The 24,342-nt window shown below is 40.6% G+C and overlaps 1 protein-coding gene across 1 annotated transcript in view; it reads right to left on the reverse strand.

The window, feature by feature from the left end:
- Positions 1–2,233: 2,233 nt before the first annotated feature.
- LOC127220788 (peroxiredoxin-2-like) overlaps positions 2,234–24,342 on the reverse strand; it is a 75,557-nt gene continuing 53,448 nt past the window's right edge. Inside the window, exon 2 of the mRNA XM_051182691.1 lies at positions 2,234–2,789. Coding sequence (XP_051038648.1) covers positions 2,249–2,789 — 541 coding nt within the window. The 3' untranslated portion in view covers positions 2,234–2,248. The remainder of the gene's footprint in view (positions 2,790–24,342) is intronic.

Below are 24,342 nucleotides of genomic sequence, written 5' to 3' on the forward strand. Positions count from 1 at the left end.
TTAAGCTTGGCTGTTCTAGAACTTGCTCTGAAGACCAGGCTGGCCTCAAACTCAAAGATTTGCCAGCCTTCCCATTACTGGAACTGCACCCAGCTCTAAGCTTTTCTTTAATTCCTTTTCACAATTTGGAAATTTAGCTAGGTGGGATCTTGCCCTAAGACACCCCCCCCATTTCTTAATCCATTTACCTCCTTAACACAGGACTTAGTTCCACCCCACTTCCTAGTGCACCTTTCCCCCTCAAATTTTACATTTTAAAAAAAAATTTCCTTGCTCAGCTTACTCCTTTTCATTTTAAACATTTATTAGCATTAACAATAATAACCACATAGCAGAGTCTATACTAAGATGTTTTGAGATCTGTTCTGCCAATGAAACTGACCCAAAACACTTTAGCCTCAGGCAGACTTTTCAGACAAGGACAAAATACAGCTATTTTCTTTACCATAATGTCACAAGAATGATGTCTAGGCAACATACTAAAATTCTTCTCCTCTGAAACCTCCATAGTCAGGCCCCCAAAGTTCATCATATCACACTCAGCACCACTGTCTTCCAATTTTCTGCTAGTATGACCCATTAAACAATGCTTAAAGTGTTCAACTGCTTTTTTAATTCATAGTTTCATGGGCCATATTCCTTCAAACAGAAGCATGGTGAAGCTTAACATAGCAATACCACAGTGCCTGGTACCAACTTCTGCCTTAGTTAGGGTTTCTGTTGTTATGAAGAGACACCGTGATCATGCCAACTCTGAGAGGAGAAAGCTTACATTTTTAGAGGTTTAGTCAATCATGGGGGGCATCATGGTAATGTGTAGGCAGACATGGTGCTGAATACACCTTGATTAGAAGGCAATAGGAAGTAAACTGTCTCACTGGGCTCTTAAATTAAAATTTCCAATGGAAATCTAACATGGAGCTAGTAAAACCAGGATCCTTCTCATATATAGACAGGTCTCTCTGAAAAGTGCTATATATAATGCCAGCTGGTTTCCCATTTGGTTTTAATAGAGTCGAAAGGAACTATTTCTGCAAAAAAGAAAAAAATATGAATAGAGACTGTTAGAATACCCTCATCTTCAGAATAATAAGAAACTATAGAATTAAAGAAATGAAATGTCACAGCTTCTGCATTTACGGCTCATGGTAACATAACAGAAAAAAAAAAGTCAGAAAGATTGCAAGAGCTAGAGGACCAGCAAATCTGGTATGAAGCAGTCTCTCCTAGAACTGTCTGCATAAACAAAACTGAAACAATAGCAATATCAATGGGCATATAGACATGGAAGAGTGGAAACACTGAAGAGTTCTACCCCTAGAGAAATAACTGTATGCAACTACTGATTGCTGCAAGAGGGAGAATTTACCTTCTCCAAGGAATGAGCCTCTTTATTGGTTGTTCAATGCAGTATTCAGCTCGAAACCACACATACACAGATAACCAAAAGGGACTCAGCAGTTTCTACTTATATGCATTTATAAAGATATTTGGAAATGTGTGTGTGCACGCACGCACACATGTGTGTATAACAAATATAAGCAAAGAAAAAAGGCTACCAGCTTGAGAGTGGGGAGGTAAAGAATGGGTGGGTCTAAGTGAAGGTAGCTGAGAGAAACTGGGGTTAGGAAAAGGGGGAGGAGTGCTGTATTCTATTTTGGGTTTTTTTTTTTTTTTTTTTTTAAGAAAGAAGCCAGGAGTGAGTGATGACACATGCCTTTAATCCCAGCACTTGAGAAGCAGAGGTTGGAGGATCTCTGTGAGTTCAAGGAGAGCCTGGTCTACATAATGAGTTGCATCACAGCCAGAATTACATAGAGAAACCCTGTCTCAACACCCGCACCACACCAAAAAAAAAAAAAAAAAAAAAAAAAAAAAGAAAACCAATAAAAGACAACACTGTGCTTATTTAGCTGATAATTAAGGGCTATTGAAGGAGATGCTGAAAACCATATTAGATGAGGTTCAGGAGAGGTTGGTGTTTGGTGGGGGCTGCAGTTCGAGAGCATCATGGGAGCGCCAGGTATTTTTTTTTTCTCTGTCCCTAATACTTTATTGATTTCCTTCTATAGACCTGTGCCCAGCTGGGTGGGTTCAGGGCAGGGGGTCACTATTCACCAGATTTCAGGTGGCCCACCTCCAGCCCTTCCACAGAACATGGAGGAAGATCTAGTCTTTTTTGGACCAGCACAGGACATCCAGGTAGGAGGACGATCCAAGAATTCAGGCCCACTGTTGTTTAGCCATCTTAGTTGTGTTTGGAGAAGTATTTCTTGCTGTCATCCACATTGATGGTGTCACTGCCGGGCTTCCAGCCAGCAGGACAGACTTCCCCGTGTTCATCTGTATACTGAAAAGCCTGGACTAGGTGAAGAGCCTCATCCACAGAGCGTCCCACCTGTAGGTCATTGACTGTGATCTGACGAAGGATACCCTTGGCATCGATGATAAAGAGGCCCCTGTAGGCAGTGCCCTCATCAGTTTTCAACACTCCATAATTTTCAGACAAGCTTCTAGTCACATCAGCAAGCAGAGGGATGTTCAGGGGGCCCAAGCCTCCCTCCTTCCGTGGAGTGTTGATCCACACCAGGTGGGTGAACTGAGAGTCCACAGATACTCCAAGCACCTCGCAGTCCAGCTTTTGGAAGTCCTCAGCGTGGTTGCTAAAAGCGATGATCTCCGTGGGGCACACGAACGTGAAGTCCAGCGGGTAGAAAAAGAGGACCACGTATTTCCCTCTGTAGTCCGAAAAACCGCCAGGTATTTTCTTAACACAACGTTTTTGGCAGCTGCGCAGGGAGGTAATGTGAAAGAATACAAATAGCCAGGAAAGGGAGACCTGAACTTTTAAAGTAAATCAAAGACAACCCTGTCTGTCTAACCCATACTGAGATAGTTACTCTACTTCCTGAAGAAATGCTCACAGAAAGAACACACACACACATACACACACACAGACACAGACACACACACACACACACACACACACACACACACACACACACACACACTTGTGAGACAATGGTTTATTATTTATATTGGGGTTTCCAGTTCATTGTTCTATTGTTTCTGATGTCATGTGTTGAAAAGCTATGCCTTGCTTTGATAGAAAGAGGTATTTGCAACATTACAAGTGTCACCAAGACTCTGGAAAATCAAGAGAGTCAGTCAGTGGTGTCAGTGGCATCAGAAATGATGACATCTGAATGGAGGTGATCTCTTGATCTGTGATGTGTTCTTGGAGCTTTCTTGGCTTACTGTCTCCTGTTGTGTGTCAGGCAACAGGGGGCAGAGCTCAGCTCTGCACCTGGTGCTGGTCCATGATTTACATCAAGAAACTGCCTCCAAGTCTCTGCTGTCATTTCCTTTTTAAGTCTGGGATCATAATTTATAGCATCACCAGCCAATACAACTCTAACCATAATGGGAGGCTTCGTGTTCTCTGCTGACTAATCAAGTAGTTATATACATGTATTCATCGCTTAAAACACTGGGAAAACCAATGTTTATGTAACTTTAATTGATTTATATTTAAATGTACACCACTGCCACATAGGTTACCTTATTGGAGAGCACAGGAGAGCACCTGCTATGTAGGTGCCAAAATCATGCATTGACATTTCTCCAGGAAGTAAGGAAACTGACCCTTGTGTAAATAATTGTGACATTTCCTGATTTCACTTGAGGTAAGTGCTCATTAACATACTTGACCTCCTTGGATAACAATTCAGTTTGCTACCACTTGAAACTAAAGTAGGCAATCTGTAGTCCCGAGGCTAAATCTAGCTTGCTGGTAGTTTTTGCAGAAAAACAGTAACAGTGGCATTGGACACACAGCATGCCCACTTGTTTAGAAAATCATCTGCAACAGCTCTCCATGCTACAAGGGCAAGGCAGGATCATTTTGGTAGAGACAACCTTGGAAAGTGGAAATATTTCTTCCAGATTTTACAAAGTAAACTTGTCCATTCCTGAAGCAGAATAATGTTAAAAAAACAAAACCCAAATATTGTCTTTGTGTTTAAAATCTAGTTAATCCCCTCTCTCTCCATTTCTCTTTAATATTGTATTTGAAGTTCTAGCTAAAGCAATAAGACAGCAAAAGGAGATCAAGGAGATACAAATTGGAAAGTAAGAAGTCAAACTTTCTCTATTTGCAGATGATATGATAGTTTACATAAGAGACCCCCAAAAAAACTCTACCAGGGAACTCTTACAGCTAATAAACACTTTCAGCATACTAGCAGGATACAAGATAAACTCAAAAAAAAAAAAATCAGTAGCCCTACTATATACAGACAGCAATGGGGCTGAGAAAGAAATCAGAGAAACATCACCCTTTACAATAGCCACAAACAATATAAAGTGTCTTGGGGTACCGCTTACCAAACATGTGAAAGGCCTATATAATAAGAACTTTGTGTCTTTAAAAAAATTAAAGAAGATACCAGAAAATGGAAAGATCTCCCATGTTCTTGGATAGGTAGGATCAACTTAGTAAAAATGGCAATCTTGCCAAATGCAATCTACAGATTCAATGCAATCCCCATTAAAATCCCACCACAATTCTTCACTTACCCTTGAAAGGAAAATACTCATCTTTATATGGAAAAACAAAAGACCCAGGATAGGCAAAAAAAAAAAAAACCTGTACAATAAAGGAACTCCAGGAGGCACCACCATCCCCCAATTTAAGCTCTACTACAGAACTATAGTCCTAAAAACAGCCTGATACTACAAAAATAGACAAGCAGACCAATCTAAAATCCTGATATTAAACCACACACCTACAAACACCTGATATTTGACAAAACAGCTAAAAGTATACAATGGGAGGAGGAAAGCATCTTCAACAAATGGTGCTGGCACAACCGGATGATGGTGTGTAGAAGACTGCAGATAGACCCATGTCTATCCCCACACACAAAACTCAAGTTCAAATGGATCAAAGACCTCAACATAAATCCAGCCACACTGAACCTCTTAGAGGAGAAAGTGGGAGGTATCCTTGAACAAATTGGTGCAGGAGACCATTTCCTGAACATAACTCCAGTAACACAGACACTAAGAGCAACAATTAATAAATGGGACCTCCTCAAACTTAGAAACTTCTGTAAGGCAAAGGACACAGTTGACAAGACCAAACGTCAGCCCACAGACTGGGAAAAGATCTTCACCAATCCTACATCTCACAAAGGGCTGATCTCCACAATACACAAAGAACTCAAGAAACTAGTCAACAAAACACCAAATAACCCTATTTAAAAATGGGGTATGGAACTGAAGAGAGAATTCTCAACAGAGGAAATTAAAAAGGTTAAAAGACACTTAGGAAAAGGCTCAATATCCTTAGCTATCAGGGAAATGCAAATCAAATACCATCTTACTCCTGCCAGAATGGCTAAAATTAGAAACACCAATGACAACTTATGCTGGAGAGGATGTGGAGAAAGGGGAACACTCTTCTACTGCTGGTGGGAGTGCAAACTTGCACAGCCATTTTGGAGATCAGTATGGAGGCTCCTCAGGAAAATGGGAATCAGTCTACCACAGGACCCAGCAATCCCCCTCTTAGGCATACAAATGATCCACATCCATGCAACAAAGACATGAGCTCAAATATGTTCATAGCAAGGAACTGGAAGCAACCTAGATGCCCCTCAACTGAAGAATGGATAAAGAAGATGTGGCACATTTACACAATGGAATACTACTCTGCAGATAAAAACAATGGACTCTTGAAATTCACAGGCAAGTGGATGGAACTTGAAGAAACCATCCTGAATGAGGTAACCCAGTCTCAAAAAGAGGCACATGGTATGTACTCACTCATATATGGATTTTAGACCTAGAGCAAAGGATCACCAGCCTATAATTCACACCATCAGAGGAACTAGGATACAAGGAGGATTCTAAGAGATTCATATAAAGTCCCTCACAGAAGGGGGAATGGACAAGATCTCCAGAGCATATGGGGAGTGGGGGCAGGCAGTGAGTAGAGAGGGAACTAGGAGAAAGAGAAGGGGAGGAGAGGAAAGCACATGGGACTAGGAAGATTAAGTCAGGGGAGGAATAGACCTGAGAAGAGAGAGAGAGAGAGAGAGAGAGAGAGAGAGAGAGAGAGAGAGAGAGAGAGAGCATAAAAGAGGAAGCCATTATAGGTTTCGAGAGAAAACTGACTCTAGAGAAATGTCCAGAGACGTACAAGACTGACCCCCAACTAACAATTTGAGCTTCCGTGGAAAGGCTACCATAAATGCCCTTCCCTGATAATGAGATAGACAACTAAATTATCCACCAACATGGAGCCCTCATCTAGTAGCTGATGGAAATCGAAGCAAACGCTCACAACTAAACATTGAGCCGAACTGGAATCCAGATGCAGAGAGGGGGGACAAGACCAGGCTGCAGATATACATAGAGACAGCTTACCTAAACCAGGAGGAACTAACAGGCCCCCCCCCCAAAATGATAGCTGGGAATCCAGCATGGGATTGACTCAGACCCCCTGAACATAGGTCTCAGCTAGAAGGCCTGAGCAGTCTAAGGGACCTCAGACAGTGGAACCAGGATGTATTGCTGGTGCACAAAAGGACTTTGGGGGCACATTCCCCATGGAGGGATACTCCCTTAACCTAGAGACAGGAGAGAAGTCCTAGTCCCTACTCCAAATGACTGGACATATTTAGATGACCCCTCCTGGAGGCATCACCCTACATGTGGGGGGGCATGAGAAGTTGGGAGAGAGGGAAAGAGGGAGGGAGGGAGAGGGAACTGGGATTGCTATGTTAAATAAAAATAAAACAATAAATTAATATATAAAATAAATAAAATCTAGTTAATCAGATCAGACTTTTCACATCAACATGTTGGATTCTTTTTCGTTGACACCAATTAAATATCTTTGTTCGTGTAAGTTCAACCTTCATCTAGCTTCCATGCAGATTTTGACAGACGGTGCTCATTCTTTCATAGCCTGTGTTTGAATGAATGACCAGACCCTGTGTTTATCTTCTGGTGATGGCACCACAGTTCCTAAGTTCTTTGTAATTCTTCTACTATGATCTTTCCCTCCTTCTTTTAAAAAAATATAAAATTTAATTGTGGACTGTGGCCCCAGTCACTGGTTTTCCAAACTTATGGGATGGACCAATCCACATAGCAAAATGTGCAAACTATCACTCATTAAATGAGGAAATACTAGTTCTAGTTCTCATATTAAGCCAGGTTTAAATTTGTATGAGAACTCCTACCATATCCTTGGCTTCTTTGATTTATCCATCCAGAAGTTATGCTGCATCTTAGTCAAGAGGTGTGAATGCTTATCCATATATTAATAGACAAGCTAATAAACAGTCTAGTATTTTGGTTGTAGTTTTTGCACGTAAATGCATGTACAGTAGATTTAGGTACATATACACATGTTCACATGAGTGTTGATACGTGTGTGTGTGTATGTGTGTGTGTGTCTATGCATATGGAAACCAAAGCCTGTTCTCTCCTTTATATGTTGGGCAGGATCTCTTAATCGAACCCAGAGTTTGATAATTCAGCTCGTCTAGCTAGTTAGCTTGCTGGTGTGGCTGTGTATGAGGGGGTAATCCCTGTATCTCTTTTTGAAGTGCTAATATTATAAATGGGCCATGTCTCTGGCCCCACATCTACATGAGTGATGAAGATTCAAACTTTCATCTTCATGCTTGCATGGCCAAGACTTTAGGCACTGGGATACCTCTACAGCCCCATAAGGTATAGGTGTAGTGAGGAGGAAAAGATTGTCCTCCTAACTTTTCAGTTTTAAATTTCTGACCAGTTATTCCAAGAGTATTGAGAACCCAATAACCAAGCCTCTATGAGGGCAAAACAAAGTGAGCCAGTATAGTATGTAGTTGGGCTTGTTTGTACCTATCAAGCATGGCCTGGTCCTAATAGACACATTTCCCATCAAAGAAAAGGAATGAAAATACGGAACACCATGAATTAAGTAACTGCCCACATAAAGAATCTGCTAATTCACTGATGCTAAGTGCATCACCTTCACACTGATTACTGTAATTCTTGTACACTTACTTAAAATCAGTTTCTCATGTGAAGTATAAAATAACTCTTCGTCCAAAGTAATAAATTCTTCTCTTGCTTGCTTTTTTTTTTACAGACTTCATGTCTTGATAAAAGTTTGATTTTTCAGCCTAAAATGTTTTGTTTAGGAAGAATGAAATACATGCACACACACATGTACACACACACACACGTTGAACCCTGAATTTGATATTATTAAGGGAATTAAATAACTAAATATTATTTTACACACACACACGCATATAATTACATATCCAATTATGCTATGAAATCTGTTAGGTGCCAATTTGGCAACCGTCTTACTGAACAAAATCGTTTGGAGTGAAGTTGTAATGTCACAGTGCCGACACACATTCTTGTGCTTCTGTAACATCTACTCAGATATTTGTATCTAGCCCTGAGTCTAGAGTATGGTAATACTTTTTTAATTATTCATTTTTCTTTTATTTTGTGCTTGATTTGTAATACATTAATATAATGGTTTTCTTGTACTTTTTTCTCTCATTATCTAAACTTTGTTTCCTGGTCGTGTTTATGTCTTAAACACTTGCTTCTCCTTGGTTGTTCCTAATGGTAAGGAAGGCAGTAGTGGAAGATGCAGAGGTTATGTGTCAGTTTACCCACCCTGTGAAATGCAGCACATGTACCCGTGGCACCGTTTGAGAGTCAGAAGAAGCAGGTCTGCAGCAGATCCTTCCGAATCCTGTGGAGTGGCTTTTACTGAACTGTTTCTCAGCATTATACCATTTCTGCACAATGAACATTATGAATCAAGATGGCTAGCATTTATGTTCTGTTTATCATGGTATGGTATGTAGAATGGTTTACAAAGACTTCCATGTCTTCTTGAGGTAAGTCTTCCACCATCTTTCCTCCTAATCACCTTAAAGAGAAATTGCCTTGAGATAACAATGCTATGGCAGGCCAACATTGCTTTTATTATATGCTAAAAAGCTGGGGCTAATACAAAGGATGGAGAAAGGGGATTAACTTTGTCCCAGTTTCTGCCCTTTCCTTTTATCTTATTCCTCTTATTTCCTCCTTACACTGTTTATCAAGTGTAACTTCGTGCACCATCCTGAATAATATCTCTGATGAGGCAGAGAAGATGAAAAAGAATAGGCTGCCATCAAGTATGAGAGAGAGAGAAAGAGAGAGAGACTGACAGAGACTGAGAAACAGATAAAGAGGAGGAGAGACAGGAAAGGAGAAGAGCAGAATGGTGGAGAAAAGGAAAGAAGGGGAGAAAGAAGAGAGGAGAGGAGGGAAGGGGAGGGGAGAGGCGAGAAAAGCAGGAACTTGACATTCTTTCTCCTGTTCCAGTGTGTAATGGATCTGTGAGGGATTTTCTTGCTCAGTTTCATTGAAGTGGAAAAACCTACCCTAAATGTCAGCAGCACTTTCTAGTGGCAGCCAGACAAAAAAAGAGAAGTGAGAGAAAGAAATGCTTTCCTTTGCACCTGCTTGCTTCCACTTTGTGATAGCATGTTTGTCCATATTGTCGAAACTTATGATCCACAAGACACTGACTGTAGTAGACATAAGGGAGAAGTGTTGGCCTTCAAACATTGTAGTTAACTTTATGAGACTAGAGACTCATTTGCAAATATTTCTTCTGGTAATAAACTTATTTTCAGAAAATGTAAAGAACTTTACAAATTGAACATTAGAAAATGCAGTCACTCAATAAAAATGTGAGCAATTTGAAGAGCCGTTTTGGTAAAGAAGGTATGTACATCAGATAAACATGTTAGTGATATTCAACACAATTAGTTACTTATGAAATACAAATCAAGACCACACTGTGATATCACAGCAAACTTACCAACTTCTAACACCAAGATCCATTCCAGTAATATTAGCTATTATTTAGGACCCAGACTTTTCAGACAAGCAGGTATTAATAGAAACTTTAGCAAGTCCTTTGAGAAACAATTCTGTAGACCCTTTTAAAAAATAATAATGTATGTCTTATTTGAATAGAATAGCCTACTTACTAGAATTTAAAGGAAGCAAAAGCAAAAGTTTATAGCTTGACAAAGACTTGCCCATAAATGACTTACAGTAATCCAAACCTGGAAACAACTCAAACATCCATTAGTGGCTAAATATCCACAAGTATGTTACATCTCTGTAGTGGGATACCATTCAAGAATAAAAATGAATTATTAGTGTTATCCTCTCTCAGATGAATCTCAAAATAAGTATGTTAAGTGAGAAAAGCCAGAAAGAGAATAGGGGACAGATTGTGTGGTCAGACTTAAATAGAATTCTAGGACATGCAAACCAACCTACAGTAATAGAAAGGAAAACAGCGGTCACCTGTGGGTGAGGTTGGTGGGGTCAAAACCTGCCAACCAAGAGGCCACAGGGATCACAAAGAGAAATTATGAGGATTGTGAATATGCTAATTATTGTGATTGTGTTTCAAAATGTATCAAATTGCACAGTTCAAGAATATTCAGGAAAATAACAGTTTATTTTGTATAAACTGTATCCTAATAAAGAGGTCTTATTAAAGAAATGCCCCAGAAGGAAAGATCTATGAAGGAAAGCACAGACATGTGCAAATGCAAACAAGAATTGTGCATTTGGATCAAGAACATTAAAGTTTAACTATTTGCCATAATATGTAAAGTAAAAAAGAAGCCTAGACATATTAGAGGTTAAAAACATAAAAGAACATACATTTTTGCTTTTGGAGACTTTCACTCATTTATCCTGAAATAATATGTTGTGTGTGTTTATAAAATAGAAGGAAAAGTTATGAGCAAAATCATTAAGTTAGAAAACAGATTAAGGTGAGAACAATGAGCTAAGTGTGTGCACACGTGTTTGCAATCCTAGCACTGAAGAGGTGAAGCAGGAGGATCAGGAGTTCAAAGTCATCCTTAGCTACATTTGAAGCCTGTCTTGGTTCTATGAGTCCTTATCTCAAAATAAGAAAGAAAACTTAGAGCAGTCAACATGTAAACCTGGGAAGAGAGTCAGGCAACCCCTGAGCCTGCAGCAGGGCCTGCTCTGGGCCTGGCTCTCGTGCTCTCTCTCCCCTCTCTCTCTCTCTCTATCTCTCTATCTATCTCTGTCTCTCCTCTCTGTATCTCTTCTCTCTTTTTCTCTCTTCGATCTCCCTCTTTCCCCCTTCCCTCTCTCATTCTCTCTCTCTCTTTCTCTCTCTGCCACTTTGTTATTACAGGTGAAACAAACCGAAGACAATGACACTCATGCCCCCACAAACATCACACACACACACACAAACACACACACACACACACACACAATCAGAAAAGCCACCACATCATGAGAAACAAAGAAATACAATAGGCAAAATAAAGCACAAGACATGAAACAAGACCAGAACTCAGCTTAAGCAAGTCAAAGATGACAGTGCTTTGTGAGCATTTGAGTGGCAGACATTTTCATCTAACACAAAAGCAGGGGTCTTACTGTACACAATAATAATACGCTGTATTTAGCTGATGCTAAAACTGAGTTATCCCAAAATACATGACCATGGAGCCTGTGAATCTGTCCTCAAGCAACACTGGCTCCTATATTTGTTTGTAGACAAAAATAGTTATGAAAGTCAGTGCTCTGGGTGCTAAGGGTGGCTATATCAGCAAATAAACTGGATTGGGTACTTTCTCCAATGAAATTTTGTAGACCCTGCTTGGAGCCCCGAGGCACCTTGAGCAAGCCTGAAGCTGTTGGCCAGAACTCCTTGCCCCAAATCTGTTGTTGGTACTCTTCCGGTTTTGATAACCCACACCTCGTGACTATACACACCTCGTGGGGAGGAGCTAAGCCTAAAATCCCTGTAATTTTCCACTGTGCTGTAAGTCAGTATTTAAACCCATTCCATTCCCTCAATAAATGGCATTCGGTGTTCTGACATTGCCATTGAACGAATGACTGGCTGTCTTGTCTTTATTTCGATCTCCAGGCCTTCGCCCTATTCGTGGGACAGATCGTATCCCAGGAGCTACAAAATTTGTTTTATTAGTAATCATCAAGCTGATTAAATCCACCTACAAACATGTTTTAAACTGTGGCTTTCTGCCTTGTACAAGAGAGTAAATTATTCTATGATTGGGTTTTAAAAGGCCTTTCTAGTGGTGGCTCAGAACAGTGCCATCGGTAGAGGCATTAAGAGATGTTTTAGTTCTGTTTGAGGAGCATAGGTAGAGGGGGCTTCTGTTGAATGTACTGATTCATGAATGCAAATATGAAATAAATATTTGCTAAAAATAACATGGTGCCATCCATCCTCTCACTCTCTCTGACATTGCTGTACCTCCCACCACTATCTTAGGAATGAATTAGGAACCCTCTTCCAGATGCACGGCTCAAAGTCAGGATTGTAATATTGCTGCCTAAAGAATTCCCAGCACCAGGGACTCTCCCTAAGAATGCTAAAGTCATGTTTATTCTCAGCGCCTGCAGGCCTGAGCAGCCTGTAGCCCCTCAGACCTCAGGCTGCCAAGAGAAACATGAAAGTGAGAAACTATCTCTGAGAAAAGGCACAGCCACGCTCGCTGGCATTTCCCCTCTTGTTTTCTTTTTCTCTTCTTTCTTTCTTCTGTTTCTTTCCTTCTTTCTCAACGAGTCAGAAAAATCAGGTCAGTTCAACGTTTTGCTTAAAAAATAAAGTCATTTCCCTTCGTTGAGTGTAAGTTTGCCTGGCTGGAAGTTTGGCTAAACAACCAAGAAAAATAGCCCGTAAGAAAAGGAAAAGCACGCTACAGAAACACAGCAATGGAAACACTCAGTGTTGACTCTTTTAGTAGAAGATGTTTCATCTCTTCAAGGAGTGTTGCCTCTAAGGGAGTTGGCTCTGCCCTGGCAGGAAACAGCAATGGAACAGCCCCCTGGTATTTAGAGAAAGTGAGAAGTATGTTATTCTAAGATACTCAGTCCTTCCCTAAATCCATGACCTGGTTTATCAAGGGTAAAATAGCATGAGGTCTGCCCCTGGCTCCCTGCTTTCCAAAATGATTCAAGTGAGAGTTCATCGTGTTTGCCACTCAGCTGAAATTGCTAAAATACCTGATCACATATTCAATGTACACATGAAAGCAGACTACAGATTATTCTACCTTATCATCAGGAAGAATTATCTAGTTCAGCTCTAACAGAATACACTTAAGTGTTAAGAATGTTAGATGGGGATTTATTATATTTATTCTAAGGGTGCATCAGCCCCATTTCTTCCTTTACTATTCATCAAAAAGTGCAAAGGAATGTGATGTGGTCATCTGAATTAGAAATTCCACACAGGCTTGTGTATTTAAATACTTGATCTCCAGTTGGCGGTGCTGTCTAGTGAAGTTACAGAACCTTCAGGAGGTGCACACTTGATGGAAGAAATATAACTCTAGTTTCCTGGTTTTGAGAATTTATAGTCTTGGTCCCATTTCCAGTTCCCTCTCTCTGGTTCCTTTTTGTGGTTGAAAGGGGATCAGCTGGTCTGCTGCTCTGACCTCTCACTGCCATACCTTCCTGACAGCTATGGATTCCCACTCCTGAACCATTAGCCAAAATAAACACTCTCATAAGTGGTTTAGTCATAGTATTTTATCACGGCAGTGGAGAAGTAGCTAATATATGCAGATTTTGAGAGCACATGTACTTATTTCTTTGTTTCCACTCACTTTAATTGGCCCCAAGATGAAAACTGCTCTTAATCCTGTGATTTCTTTGCTGTTCATGTTAAATGTTAATTTCTATTTGTGCTTGGGGGTGGTAACCAAGGATACTGGAAGATGATGTCAATTCCACTGGTACTGAAGTTACAGTTAAAAGCAGCCCTATGTTGGTGCTGAGAACTGAACTTAGGGCCTCGGGAATAGCAATGAGTGCTGAGAACTGCTATGTCGTCTCTCCAGCTCCTATTTTAGGGCTTCTTAGCCAAGGAAGGCCATAGCATGGGTAGATCTGTATGACGTGCAAAGAATCTAAGTTCTATGGCTGTTTGGCTTTGTGCCAACCTGTATGTTGATGATATGTTGATCACATTAGAAGGAGTTTCCCAGGAGTATTGAACACAGAGCACCAGACTGCATAAGCAAGAACTCATGGGTGAGAAAAAAAAATCCAGAAGGAGACAGTGTAAAGTTCCAGAAAGAAGACTGTAGGATATGTGGATCATCACGTTTTATGAAGTGCTAACAAGGAAAAGGGTTAAGCTATAAAAGTCCACTTCTTAGATGTCTTACTGCTTAAGTTTTTTTTTTTTTTTGACATGAAGTTATGGAATATCAATGCTCTTGAACAAATCATTTAATAACTATAGCCTATGTGTTTCCTTCGGAAAAAAAATATGGATTTGCCTCATGGAAGAGAATTCCAAAACCAAAATTATCTGACATCTTATTTAGCATGGAGTAAAAGGCAAATCCTATACACAAGGACATGCAATGCCTATGAAAATAACTCTTCAGCCAAAGCAGCTCGTCCTCCAGAAAGAATGAACACATGCTGCTCTTATGTTCCAGAACCGAGAAAGTGTAAACCTAATGCATTTGTCAAAATCAAGTTACATTTTCTCACTAGGAAATCATCTGTCCCCAGGACTGAGACCAGTTGAGGGGTAAAGATTCTCATTTTAACCTGTGACTACAATTCTCCAAGAAGGGGAATTCTAGGCAGAGATACTTAGACCTCTGAATCCCACTCTATCCTCTATACTCATCAAAAAATCACAATCTTTATTTACACTGCGTTCATTTTCATTTGCTCCCATAGTCCACAAATCTTTTTCAAAAGCAAAAGGAGAGCCAGGTGTGCTGGTATACATCTGTACTCACAGTATTTAGGATATGGAGGCAGGAGAATCAGGGCTTCAAGGCCAGCCTTAGCTACAGGAGACCTTTTCTCTCAAACCAAACAAAGCAAAAAGCAAACACAGTAGAATGCCTTCTCATCTATGAATCAAGATGCTAGGGAAATGGAGTCTGAAGCTAAGGTGCATGTGGAAAACCCAATCTAGTTACCACTTCCTTCCTCCTCTACTGCTTCCTTTTACTCTTTAGCTACAGCCAAGGTACCTGGAGTTGGCAGCTGTGTCAAGTTTTAAATCACCCATTATGGACATTCTGGAGTGAGAATTCTATAAAGTCAATTTCATACAGAAAAACAAAACACCAAGGATAGCCAAAACAATCCTGTATAATGAAGAAACTTCTGGAGGCATCACTGTCCCTGACTTCAAGTTCTACTATAGAACTACAGTAATGAAAACAGCTTGGAATTGGTGTAAAAATGGACAGGTGGATCAATGGAATTGAATTGAAGACCCTGATATTAATCAACACTTACGAACACCTGATTTTTGAGAAAGAAGCCAAAACTGTACAATGGGGGAAGGGGGAACATCTTCTATATAACTGAATGGTATAACTGAATGTCAACATGTAGAAAACTGCAAATAGATCCCTATCAAATGCCATACACAAAACCCAAGTCCAAGCAGATCAAAGACCTCAACATAAATCCAGGTACACTGAAACTGATAGCAGAGAAAGTGGGAAGTAGCCTTGAATGCATTGACACAGGAGACCACTTCTTAAATATAACACCAGTAACCCAGACACTGAGAACAACAATGAATAAATGGGACCTTCCAAAACTGAGAAACTTCTGTAAAGAAAAGGAATGGTCAACAAGACAAAACAGCAGAAAGGGAAAAGATCTTCACCAATCCCACATCGGACAGAGGGACAATCTCTAGCTGCTTTTAAAATAAGAACAAGAGCCCATTGATTACAAGAATGATGCACCAGTGGGTCTTTCTTTTTAGGGAAAACACCAGTTGATAAAGTAGTTCTCAACCTTGCTAATGCTGTGACCCTTTAATACAGTTCCTCATGTGGTGGTGACCCCAACTGTAAAATTATCTCATTGCTTCTACATAATTGTAATTTTGCTACTGTTATAAACCATAATGTAAATATCTGATATGAAAGGGTTGTTTGACCCCCAAAGGGGTCATGGTCCACAGGTTGAGAACTGCTGCTTCAGGCAAACATTCAGAATTTGTTTTGGTAAAAATCTAAGAGGCGCATACAATTTAAAACTCATCCCTTTTCCTTCCATGTTTGTTTCTTTTCCCAGTACAAAACACCTTTTACTTAAAAGCTTCTACATCCTCCTAAAGATGGGGGTGGATGTGTTTCCATTTATGACCTGAAATCAACCCAAAAAGCACATTAAAGTACAAGAATGACAAACACCCTGAACTGTGAGACTAAACAAGAAAACAGAAGCTAGAACCCTGTTCCAGCAACAGATGGAAGTAGATGCAGAAATCCACAACTAACCAATCGGCCATGCTCCTGGAGTACAATCAAAGTGAGGGAGGAGCATTGATATGAAAAAAGAAGTCAAAACCCTTATAGGGAAACCCACAGAATCAGCTGACCCAAGATAACGAGAGATCACTGACTCCAGTCTAACAATCTACATAAGACTGAACTAAACTCCCTTAATATAGGTGGACAATGGTGCCGCTGGGACAATATATGAAGCCACCGGCAGTGGGTCCAAGGTCTAACTCTGATGCACAAACTGACTTAGTGGAGCCCATTACATATGGAGAGATACCTTGCTCAGCCTAGACACGGGGGTGTGGGATGGGTGGAGAGGTGCCTTAGTCCTGCCTCAAGGAGATGATGGGACAGACTTAGCAGACTTCCTAGGGGAGGCCTTACCCTTTCCAAAGAGCAGATTGGAGATGGGGAAGGAAGCAGGGTGATTGGGAGGAGAAAACAGAATCCTTAAAACTACTCTGCAATGCTTGAAGTGTGACTTCCTCTCCCTGCACTGTTCAGAAGGGATGGCACTGAGCTGAATTGAAGGTGGGCTTAAGCTCCAGGAGCTTGTACTAAACTCCACAGAAACTGTAAACAGGCCTCGCTTTTTTAGGTTTTAGAAGTGCTGTTCCCAAACTGACCACATCTGCCTAACCTGAAATGAACATGAACTTCTCTGGCTACAACTGACTTCAACATGCACAGAAAATATGATGGCTTTTCTCCTGTGTGAATGCCAGATGCAGACCAGATGTGTGTGCGCTGCAGCCCGTTGGCCTATTAGAGGCCGTCTGGACATTTACACCACAGACCGTCTCTGCTTTAGGATGACTTTGAGGTAATTTACTACAAACAGGAATTACCAAATGTGATTGTTGTCACTTGAAAACAGCTACACTGTGGCATGTCATCACCGCTTCTTCCTTCTTCATCCCTTAGTGCTTTGGCAGCATTCCCCATCTGTGAACGGATGCACCCTCTGTGTACCCTGCAGTACCCACCCACATGTCAGAGGCCCCAGGAAGCTTCACTCCTTGCAAGAGTGAACACTACCCTACCTCTGTGGAAGCTCTTCTTTGCTCTACTTGCAGTTGGGTTTGTTCCTACAAGCCAGCCCTCTGTGCTCCTCAGGAAAGCCATGCCTTCAGCAAATCAAGCCCATTCTTAGATTTTGCCCTGTATTTCTTACAAGGAACAAAGTTCTGCAGCCAGGCATGTTGCTTTGGCTCTTCACCCACAGCAGCCCCATGCACAAGTTTTATAAAAATTTCTGCATTCCTTCCAGCATCTAGACCAGGAGACACACCCCCAAAAGCCATAACTAGTTCTCTGTGTGTATTTGTATAGCATGCCAGCTTATAACAATTTTCAAATTTTTAATAACTGGAAAGAAAAGATTACTCCCCAAATTTAAAATATTTATTCTCTAGCCCTTTATAGGTCTGCTGGTCTAAGAGTTAGACAATTTTCTTTTCTCCTTTTAATAGAACAGAGATGTCTCCCTTCCCCCTGCAGAAACTGAATTTCCCCCACCGGCCCCTTCTAAGCAATACTGCTCTGCTGAACTGACACTTGAACTCTCTAAGCCCCGTCTCTGTCTCTTTCTCAGCCAAAGCCCATCAACCCACATTGCACGTTTCCTTCTTGCCTCCTTTCGTCTTCACTCTTTCCTTCCCTTGTCCACACAAGTTAGACTCCTTCCCGAGTCTGCAGCCTCTTTACTTCCCCCATCTCCCTGTTCCTACTAGGGTATCTTCTCTCTAACTGTGGCTTTAAGTATTTTAACCAGGCTGGTACCTCCAAGTCTTCCCTTCAGCCCTCCCCTCCTCTATGTACAGTCACATAGCCTACTGCTGTCGTGATGGGACCGACAGTCTTTTCAACTTTGACCCCTCCTAAGCTGACGGTTGGTTTTCCTTTAAATTTTGGTATTTATCACACTCCTCTTCATCTCCTCAGTTGTTGATTAAATAAGAGCCACTCTTGACTTTCCATTACACAGCCACTGAGTCCTGAGAATTACACTTTCAATGTTTTCCTAAATCTCTTAGATGTTCTCATCCAACCGACATTATTATCTGTAGACAGTAAGCATCACCTAACTAGCATGGCAATTTACCTTCTGGGGTAGCCAAGATACAGATCATACTATGGATAACTCTCCCTTCCAACAGTCTCTTGATTATTATTATTTTTATCTAGAGGAGAAACTGAATCCAAGAGCTGGTGCACCTGGTGATGGGTCACGGTGTTTAACATCCTGGTGTTCCTGCCTCCTGATACTGGGCTGTTTTACAGGCTTGGTACAGAGGACTGCATGGCCAGCATAGAGAACTAGAGTGTTACAGTTCAGAGGACCTAACAGCACAGCTGATGTAGTGAGGAGCTGATGTGATACCAAGGTCAGGGGTAAACTAAGGAATGAAGTAATAAAAACCAAAAGACATCATATTAAAATGAGCAAGACTTGTAAGAAAAGGGATACCTCTGTGAATGACTCTCTCCAGGGCTCCTCGAGGACAGAAACAAAAATGACATCAATTAGGGATACAGAAGAGACCCATAGACAACCCATAGTCAACTCATGGCCACTGGTGTAGCTGAGAGCCTTGTCTTGTCTGTTTCCATCTAGTGGAAGGCTGGTGGGAACAAATACTAAAGTGTGTGTGTGTGTGTGTGTGAGAGAGAGAGAGAGAGAGAGAGAGAGAGAGAGAGAGAGAGAGAGAGAGGGAGGGAGGGAGGGAGGGAGGGAGGGAGGGAGGGAGAGGGAGAGGTAAAAACAGAAACAGACGAGAGACAGAGAGACAGAAACACACACGCAAAGAGAGGAGAAAAGAGAAAAGGCCATCACTGCATCCCTGGCATGGGATTAGCTGATGCTGATTATGTGGAATGATAAAAACAAATTAATAAAACTTGTAAAAGTAAATGAATGAGGACAGATTGAAATGGGGACATAAAATATTGATTTATAAAAACCGATAGATCAAGCATAAGTTGATCAAAGAAACCTAACAACAAGCTTCTGTAACAAGATACTGTCCAATGCAGGGATGACATTGCCTCCAGAGTCCCAGCCAGGGATTGGCTCCTTATGAAGTCATATAAAGAAGCTCAAATATCATATAGCATTTTGCAGGGAGATATGAACAAACAAGTATTAAAATGGAGGAGGACTGTGAGTCTAAGGTGCTTCAATCTTGTGTTGCTGGCTGCCTGGATCCTTTGAGGTTCCCTCCTCTCTATAATGGGGAATATGTCAATTCAGAAGACATGACTACACAACAAGTTATTAGGTCAGTACAACCACCCTGAGGGTTGTTTCTAAGTATAACTTACTATCCTATTTTGGTAGTAAGAATCTTACTTCTAGAACGCCCTCGTACAACAAAGAGGTGAGTACTAGGGGAACTGGTTGGGAAGAAGAATGTCAATGAAGAGTGGAAAGGGGATGAAAGACTTAACAGTTGTGTGCATATGAGGGCAACACACTGCGCACATGATAAAGGTATGAAACTTCAAAAGTAAAAAGGAAATAAATAACAGTGAGTAAACAGAAAATTAAATTATACTGAATATCCCGGCTATTTATGAAGGAAAATAAAGTTGCATATCTGGTGACAAGGTGACTGATTTGTTACAAAATGTGCCAAGTAAATTTTTTTTTAAATAAATTTTTTTTAAAATAAAATTTTTTTTAAAAAATAAAATTAAAATTCGTAGCTGTCAAAATAAATGTTTTGGGAAATTATTGAACTGTTTTTTAACCATTTTGCCTATGTCTGAATAAACCTTCACATTTAGCAAAGGACTATTATCAACATTTATCTTTGTAAAAAAATAAAAAACATATGTAATATGAAAAAATAATGGGGAAACGCTGGAAGAGAAATGTTTAAAGGAGGATGGGAGGGGAATATGGAGAAGGTGGACAGGGAAAGTCAACAGAATCTAAGGATATATGAAGAAGCCATATAAAAACACTAATTTTAAGTATATAATTAAAAATATCATTTTAAAAGGGAGCTTGAACAAAAAGACTCTGTATTGGGGTTAATTCTGCTCTGATGTTACACATTTCCAAACACACCGGTGCTGGGTGTAGAGTAGCTTTCTACAAATAATTGTTCATGTAGCACCTAGATGCTTTCAAACAAAACTATTGTCATGGCTCTGAATTATCCACTACAACTGGACTAAGACACTATTGCTGAACAACACATGCTCTGGCTACAGGACATAGAGACACCAAACTGAAATTAAGCTAGAATTTTTTCCCTGCTGGCTAGTATTCATAAGGGCCAAAGGTGTCACGCAGGCAGATGGGGAGGGAAGAGCTCTTATCAACAACCACTCCCCAGTGCACACCATCATGCTGAACTACCTAACAAGAGCAGGACTGCTGTTGCAACAGTGGCATGAATGTTCTTGTGGTAATTAGCAGCTTCTTGATTGGATTTGAAGTATGTTCCATCAGAGGAAATTCATTCCTAACACTGTAGAATTGATCAAAGCCTATGGCTAGCGATGCTACAGGTTCTGTGCAGGGACTCTACTATTGACGTTTTGCTAAATGAACATACAGTTAAACTGACTTTGTAAACATTTATGTGTATATCCACAGACTAGAGCAGCTCTCTTCCTTGGTCAAAGAAGCTACTTTTGGCAGTGATAACAGTCACAGTAAGGCCCCTTAACTGATAGAAGTCCTGGTAAGACTTGAGTGCTGTTTGCTTAGCCCTAAATAGGACATCTGTGCTACCCCTCTGAATGGATAGAAAGAACTATGGAGAACTAAGAGGAGTGTGATGCATTGTTGTCTTCTGACAACTGGCATGGCGAGTATAGTCATGAGCATGTAACATGTGACTGCCTGCCATGGGCCCCAAACCAAAAACAAAAGCAAATGTACACAGACCAGTGGGTTGTATCTATGCTTAGGAATATATAATACATGCAAGGATATTATAAAAAAAAACAAATGAAAAAGAGGTCACAGATTTGAAAGAGATCAAGGAGGGTTTGGCGAGAGGAAAGGGAAGGGGAAATGATGCAACTAGAATATCAAATAATCAGCAACTTTTTTTTTTATTAAAAGAAGGAAGGGAGGGAGGGACCTGATGTCAGCAGGAGTAGGAAAGGGTGATCAGATAAGGTCATGAAGATACATAAAACTGCCCTGTATATATATATGCAAGCGTGTAACTGTCAATTTAAGGAAAAGATATGGGATGTTCTAGTGGACTTTTTTTCTTACTTGAAATGATGAAACATGTTTAGCTGCTAGAGAGCTCATAGTTATACTTGGAGTAATTCATTCCTTTTTCTTTAAATGAACTGGCTGTCCTCAAAGTGCTGCTGCCCCTGCACTGTTTCGGCAATGCAAGCATAAGAAATGCTGTCGTGCTGCCCTTGGTAAGAGACATTACTAGTGGAAAAAATAGTTTGGGGAAATGTTTTGTTTCTTTTAGCAGTTTTTCCCAGGGGCTTTGGAAAACTTTCTTATGATTCATGGGTCAGGAACCCCCCAGTGTGCCTGTTAGAATGGGAGGTTGTGGCTGACTGTTGAAAAAGCAAGTCTTCCCTTTGCTCCGACTCCTCTCATTTTCCTTTCTTTTTAGCCAGAAACTTGTGATGAGAGACTTTATTAAAAAAGATGGCTATAATTCGGGAGGGAGGCTACTTAATATTGAGAATTCTGAAACATAAACTCTTCAAAAGTCTGGAAGTCAGAAAAAAAAATGATGCCTCCGTTGTAGAAAATACTAAAATCAATGAGTATTTTTCCTGCATATACTAAAACCATGGAAATATGTTATACAAGAATATGTGGATGTGATAGAATGGTAGACTTTCAAAGAAAGAATACTGCCAATTTTTACAGCATAGGTATATCATGCTAAATAAAGTTAAGTGAAGCGTGGTAAGGGAAATGTTTCGCATTGTCCATTATATATAGAATCTAAAACAAGCCAAACACCTCAAAGCATAAACTAGAGGTTGAAACAAAGGGACACAACACAAGCAAGTGGAAATGGAAGAGGCTGGTCAAAGGAAACAGCGTTTCACAGATAGGATAAATTCATTTTAGTGTCCTCTTAGCCAGCATGGTGACTCTATTGATAATATATATTTCAAAATTACTGGAAGTCTAGATCACAAATGTTCACAATACAAAAGTGATAACAGTAAGATTATATGAACATTATCTTGATTTAATAATTAGTCCCACAACTTGACATACAGCAAAGCATCACACTGAATTCCATAAATTATACAGTTATTACTCACCAGTTGAAAATGAAAATCATACTCATCTTTTTTCACTTATAAGAAATGTTCATGTTCCTAAAGCAAATAGATGCATCTTTCTCCCACAAGTGAGCTATCACAGGCTACTGAGCTCACTATTACCAGGGGAAATTAACACACCAACTTAACCCTTTGTAAGCTAGTGTTCTGCCTGGAACTGGAATGAGAGAATTAACTGGGGTGTCTGAGGCCAGAAATATCAAAACTTGACCACTGGGGACCATTTCCAAGAATTGCCTAATATAATAAAGAAAAGTGACTCCTTCCCTAGTCCATTGGGATGGTAGGGGGCATTCAACAAAGGGATGCCAGTCACAACTTTTTTTATAATAGTTTTTATTTAAATTTGAAACAAGCTTGTTTTACATGTCAATCCCAGTTCCCTCACCCTTCCTTTCTCCCCTGTCCCCTTCCCAACCCCCCCCATCCCATTCCCTATCTGCTCCCCAGGGTGGGTGAGGCCTTCCATGAGGAGTCTTCAAAGTCTATCACATCATTTGGAGCAGGGCCTAGGCCCTTCCCCTATGTGTCTAGGCTGAGGGAGTATCCCCCTATATGGAATGGGCTCCCAAAGTCCATTCGTATTCTAGGGATAAATGCCGATCCATTATTAGAGGCCCCATTGACTGCCCAGTCCTCCTAACTAACAATGTTCAGGGAATCTGCATCAGTGCTCTGCTGGGGTCCATGAGCTCCCCCTTGTTCCTGTCAGTTGTGTCTGTGGGTTTCTGCAGCACCAGTCACACCTTACACCAACCTAAACATGCCTTGACTGACTCACATAGATCAGCATGCATTATATAAGATGCACTCCACTTCTTTATAACAACCCCATCATCCTTTTCTCTGGGACTCTTCATCCTCAGTTCTCCCCACCTTCCACCGGACATGGAGAAATCATCCCCAGTACTGCTATGCTGTTGTTAAATATCACCCTCATCTGGACTGTATGATTTGGTCTCCAATTTAAATCATGAACAAGCATCTTCTTTGCTCTTTTGGTGGGTGTTGGGCACTCATCACTTGTCAACACTGTTTATGTGCAGTGATTCCTACAACACACTTTCCCTATAGAGGCCAGGCATGAGCAGAGCACAGGTTAAGCCAGACTGTTTGGAAAAGTCTGACCTAGTGAACCTATAACTTAAGCTATCTAATCCCTCTAAGTCAGTCATTTTAAAGACATTAATTATGTTAGTAACTCAAATCCACTGACCAAAAATCACACATTAGCTCAATGTATATATGGAGATACTTTAAATCAGTGAACTGTTTGTCATATTCCAAGGCCAGCAAAGCTGCACATAAAAACTTTACACCTGGTATTGACACATTTTTTTTTTCTACTTCTTTCTTCATAACCAAAACCACAGGGAAGCAATCACCTGTAAGGAGCTACAGCATCCTTGAGCTCCCACTGCTTGAGTCAGCTGTCTCTGTGGGTTTCCCCATCATGATCTTGACCCACCCTCCTTGTTCATATGATCCCTCTTCCCTCTCTTCTAATGGATTCTAGGACCTCTACCCAGTGCTTGGGTATGGATCTACGCAATCTGCTTTCATCAGTTACTAGATGAAGGTTATATGAAGACAAATAGGGTAGTCACCAATCTTATTATAAGAGAAGGCTGCTTTAGGAACC

The sequence above is a fragment of the Phodopus roborovskii genome, unplaced genomic scaffold (assembly GCF_943737965.1).
Source record: "Phodopus roborovskii unplaced genomic scaffold, PHOROB, whole genome shotgun sequence".
Classification (NCBI taxonomy): Eukaryota; Metazoa; Chordata; class Mammalia; order Rodentia; family Cricetidae; genus Phodopus; species Phodopus roborovskii.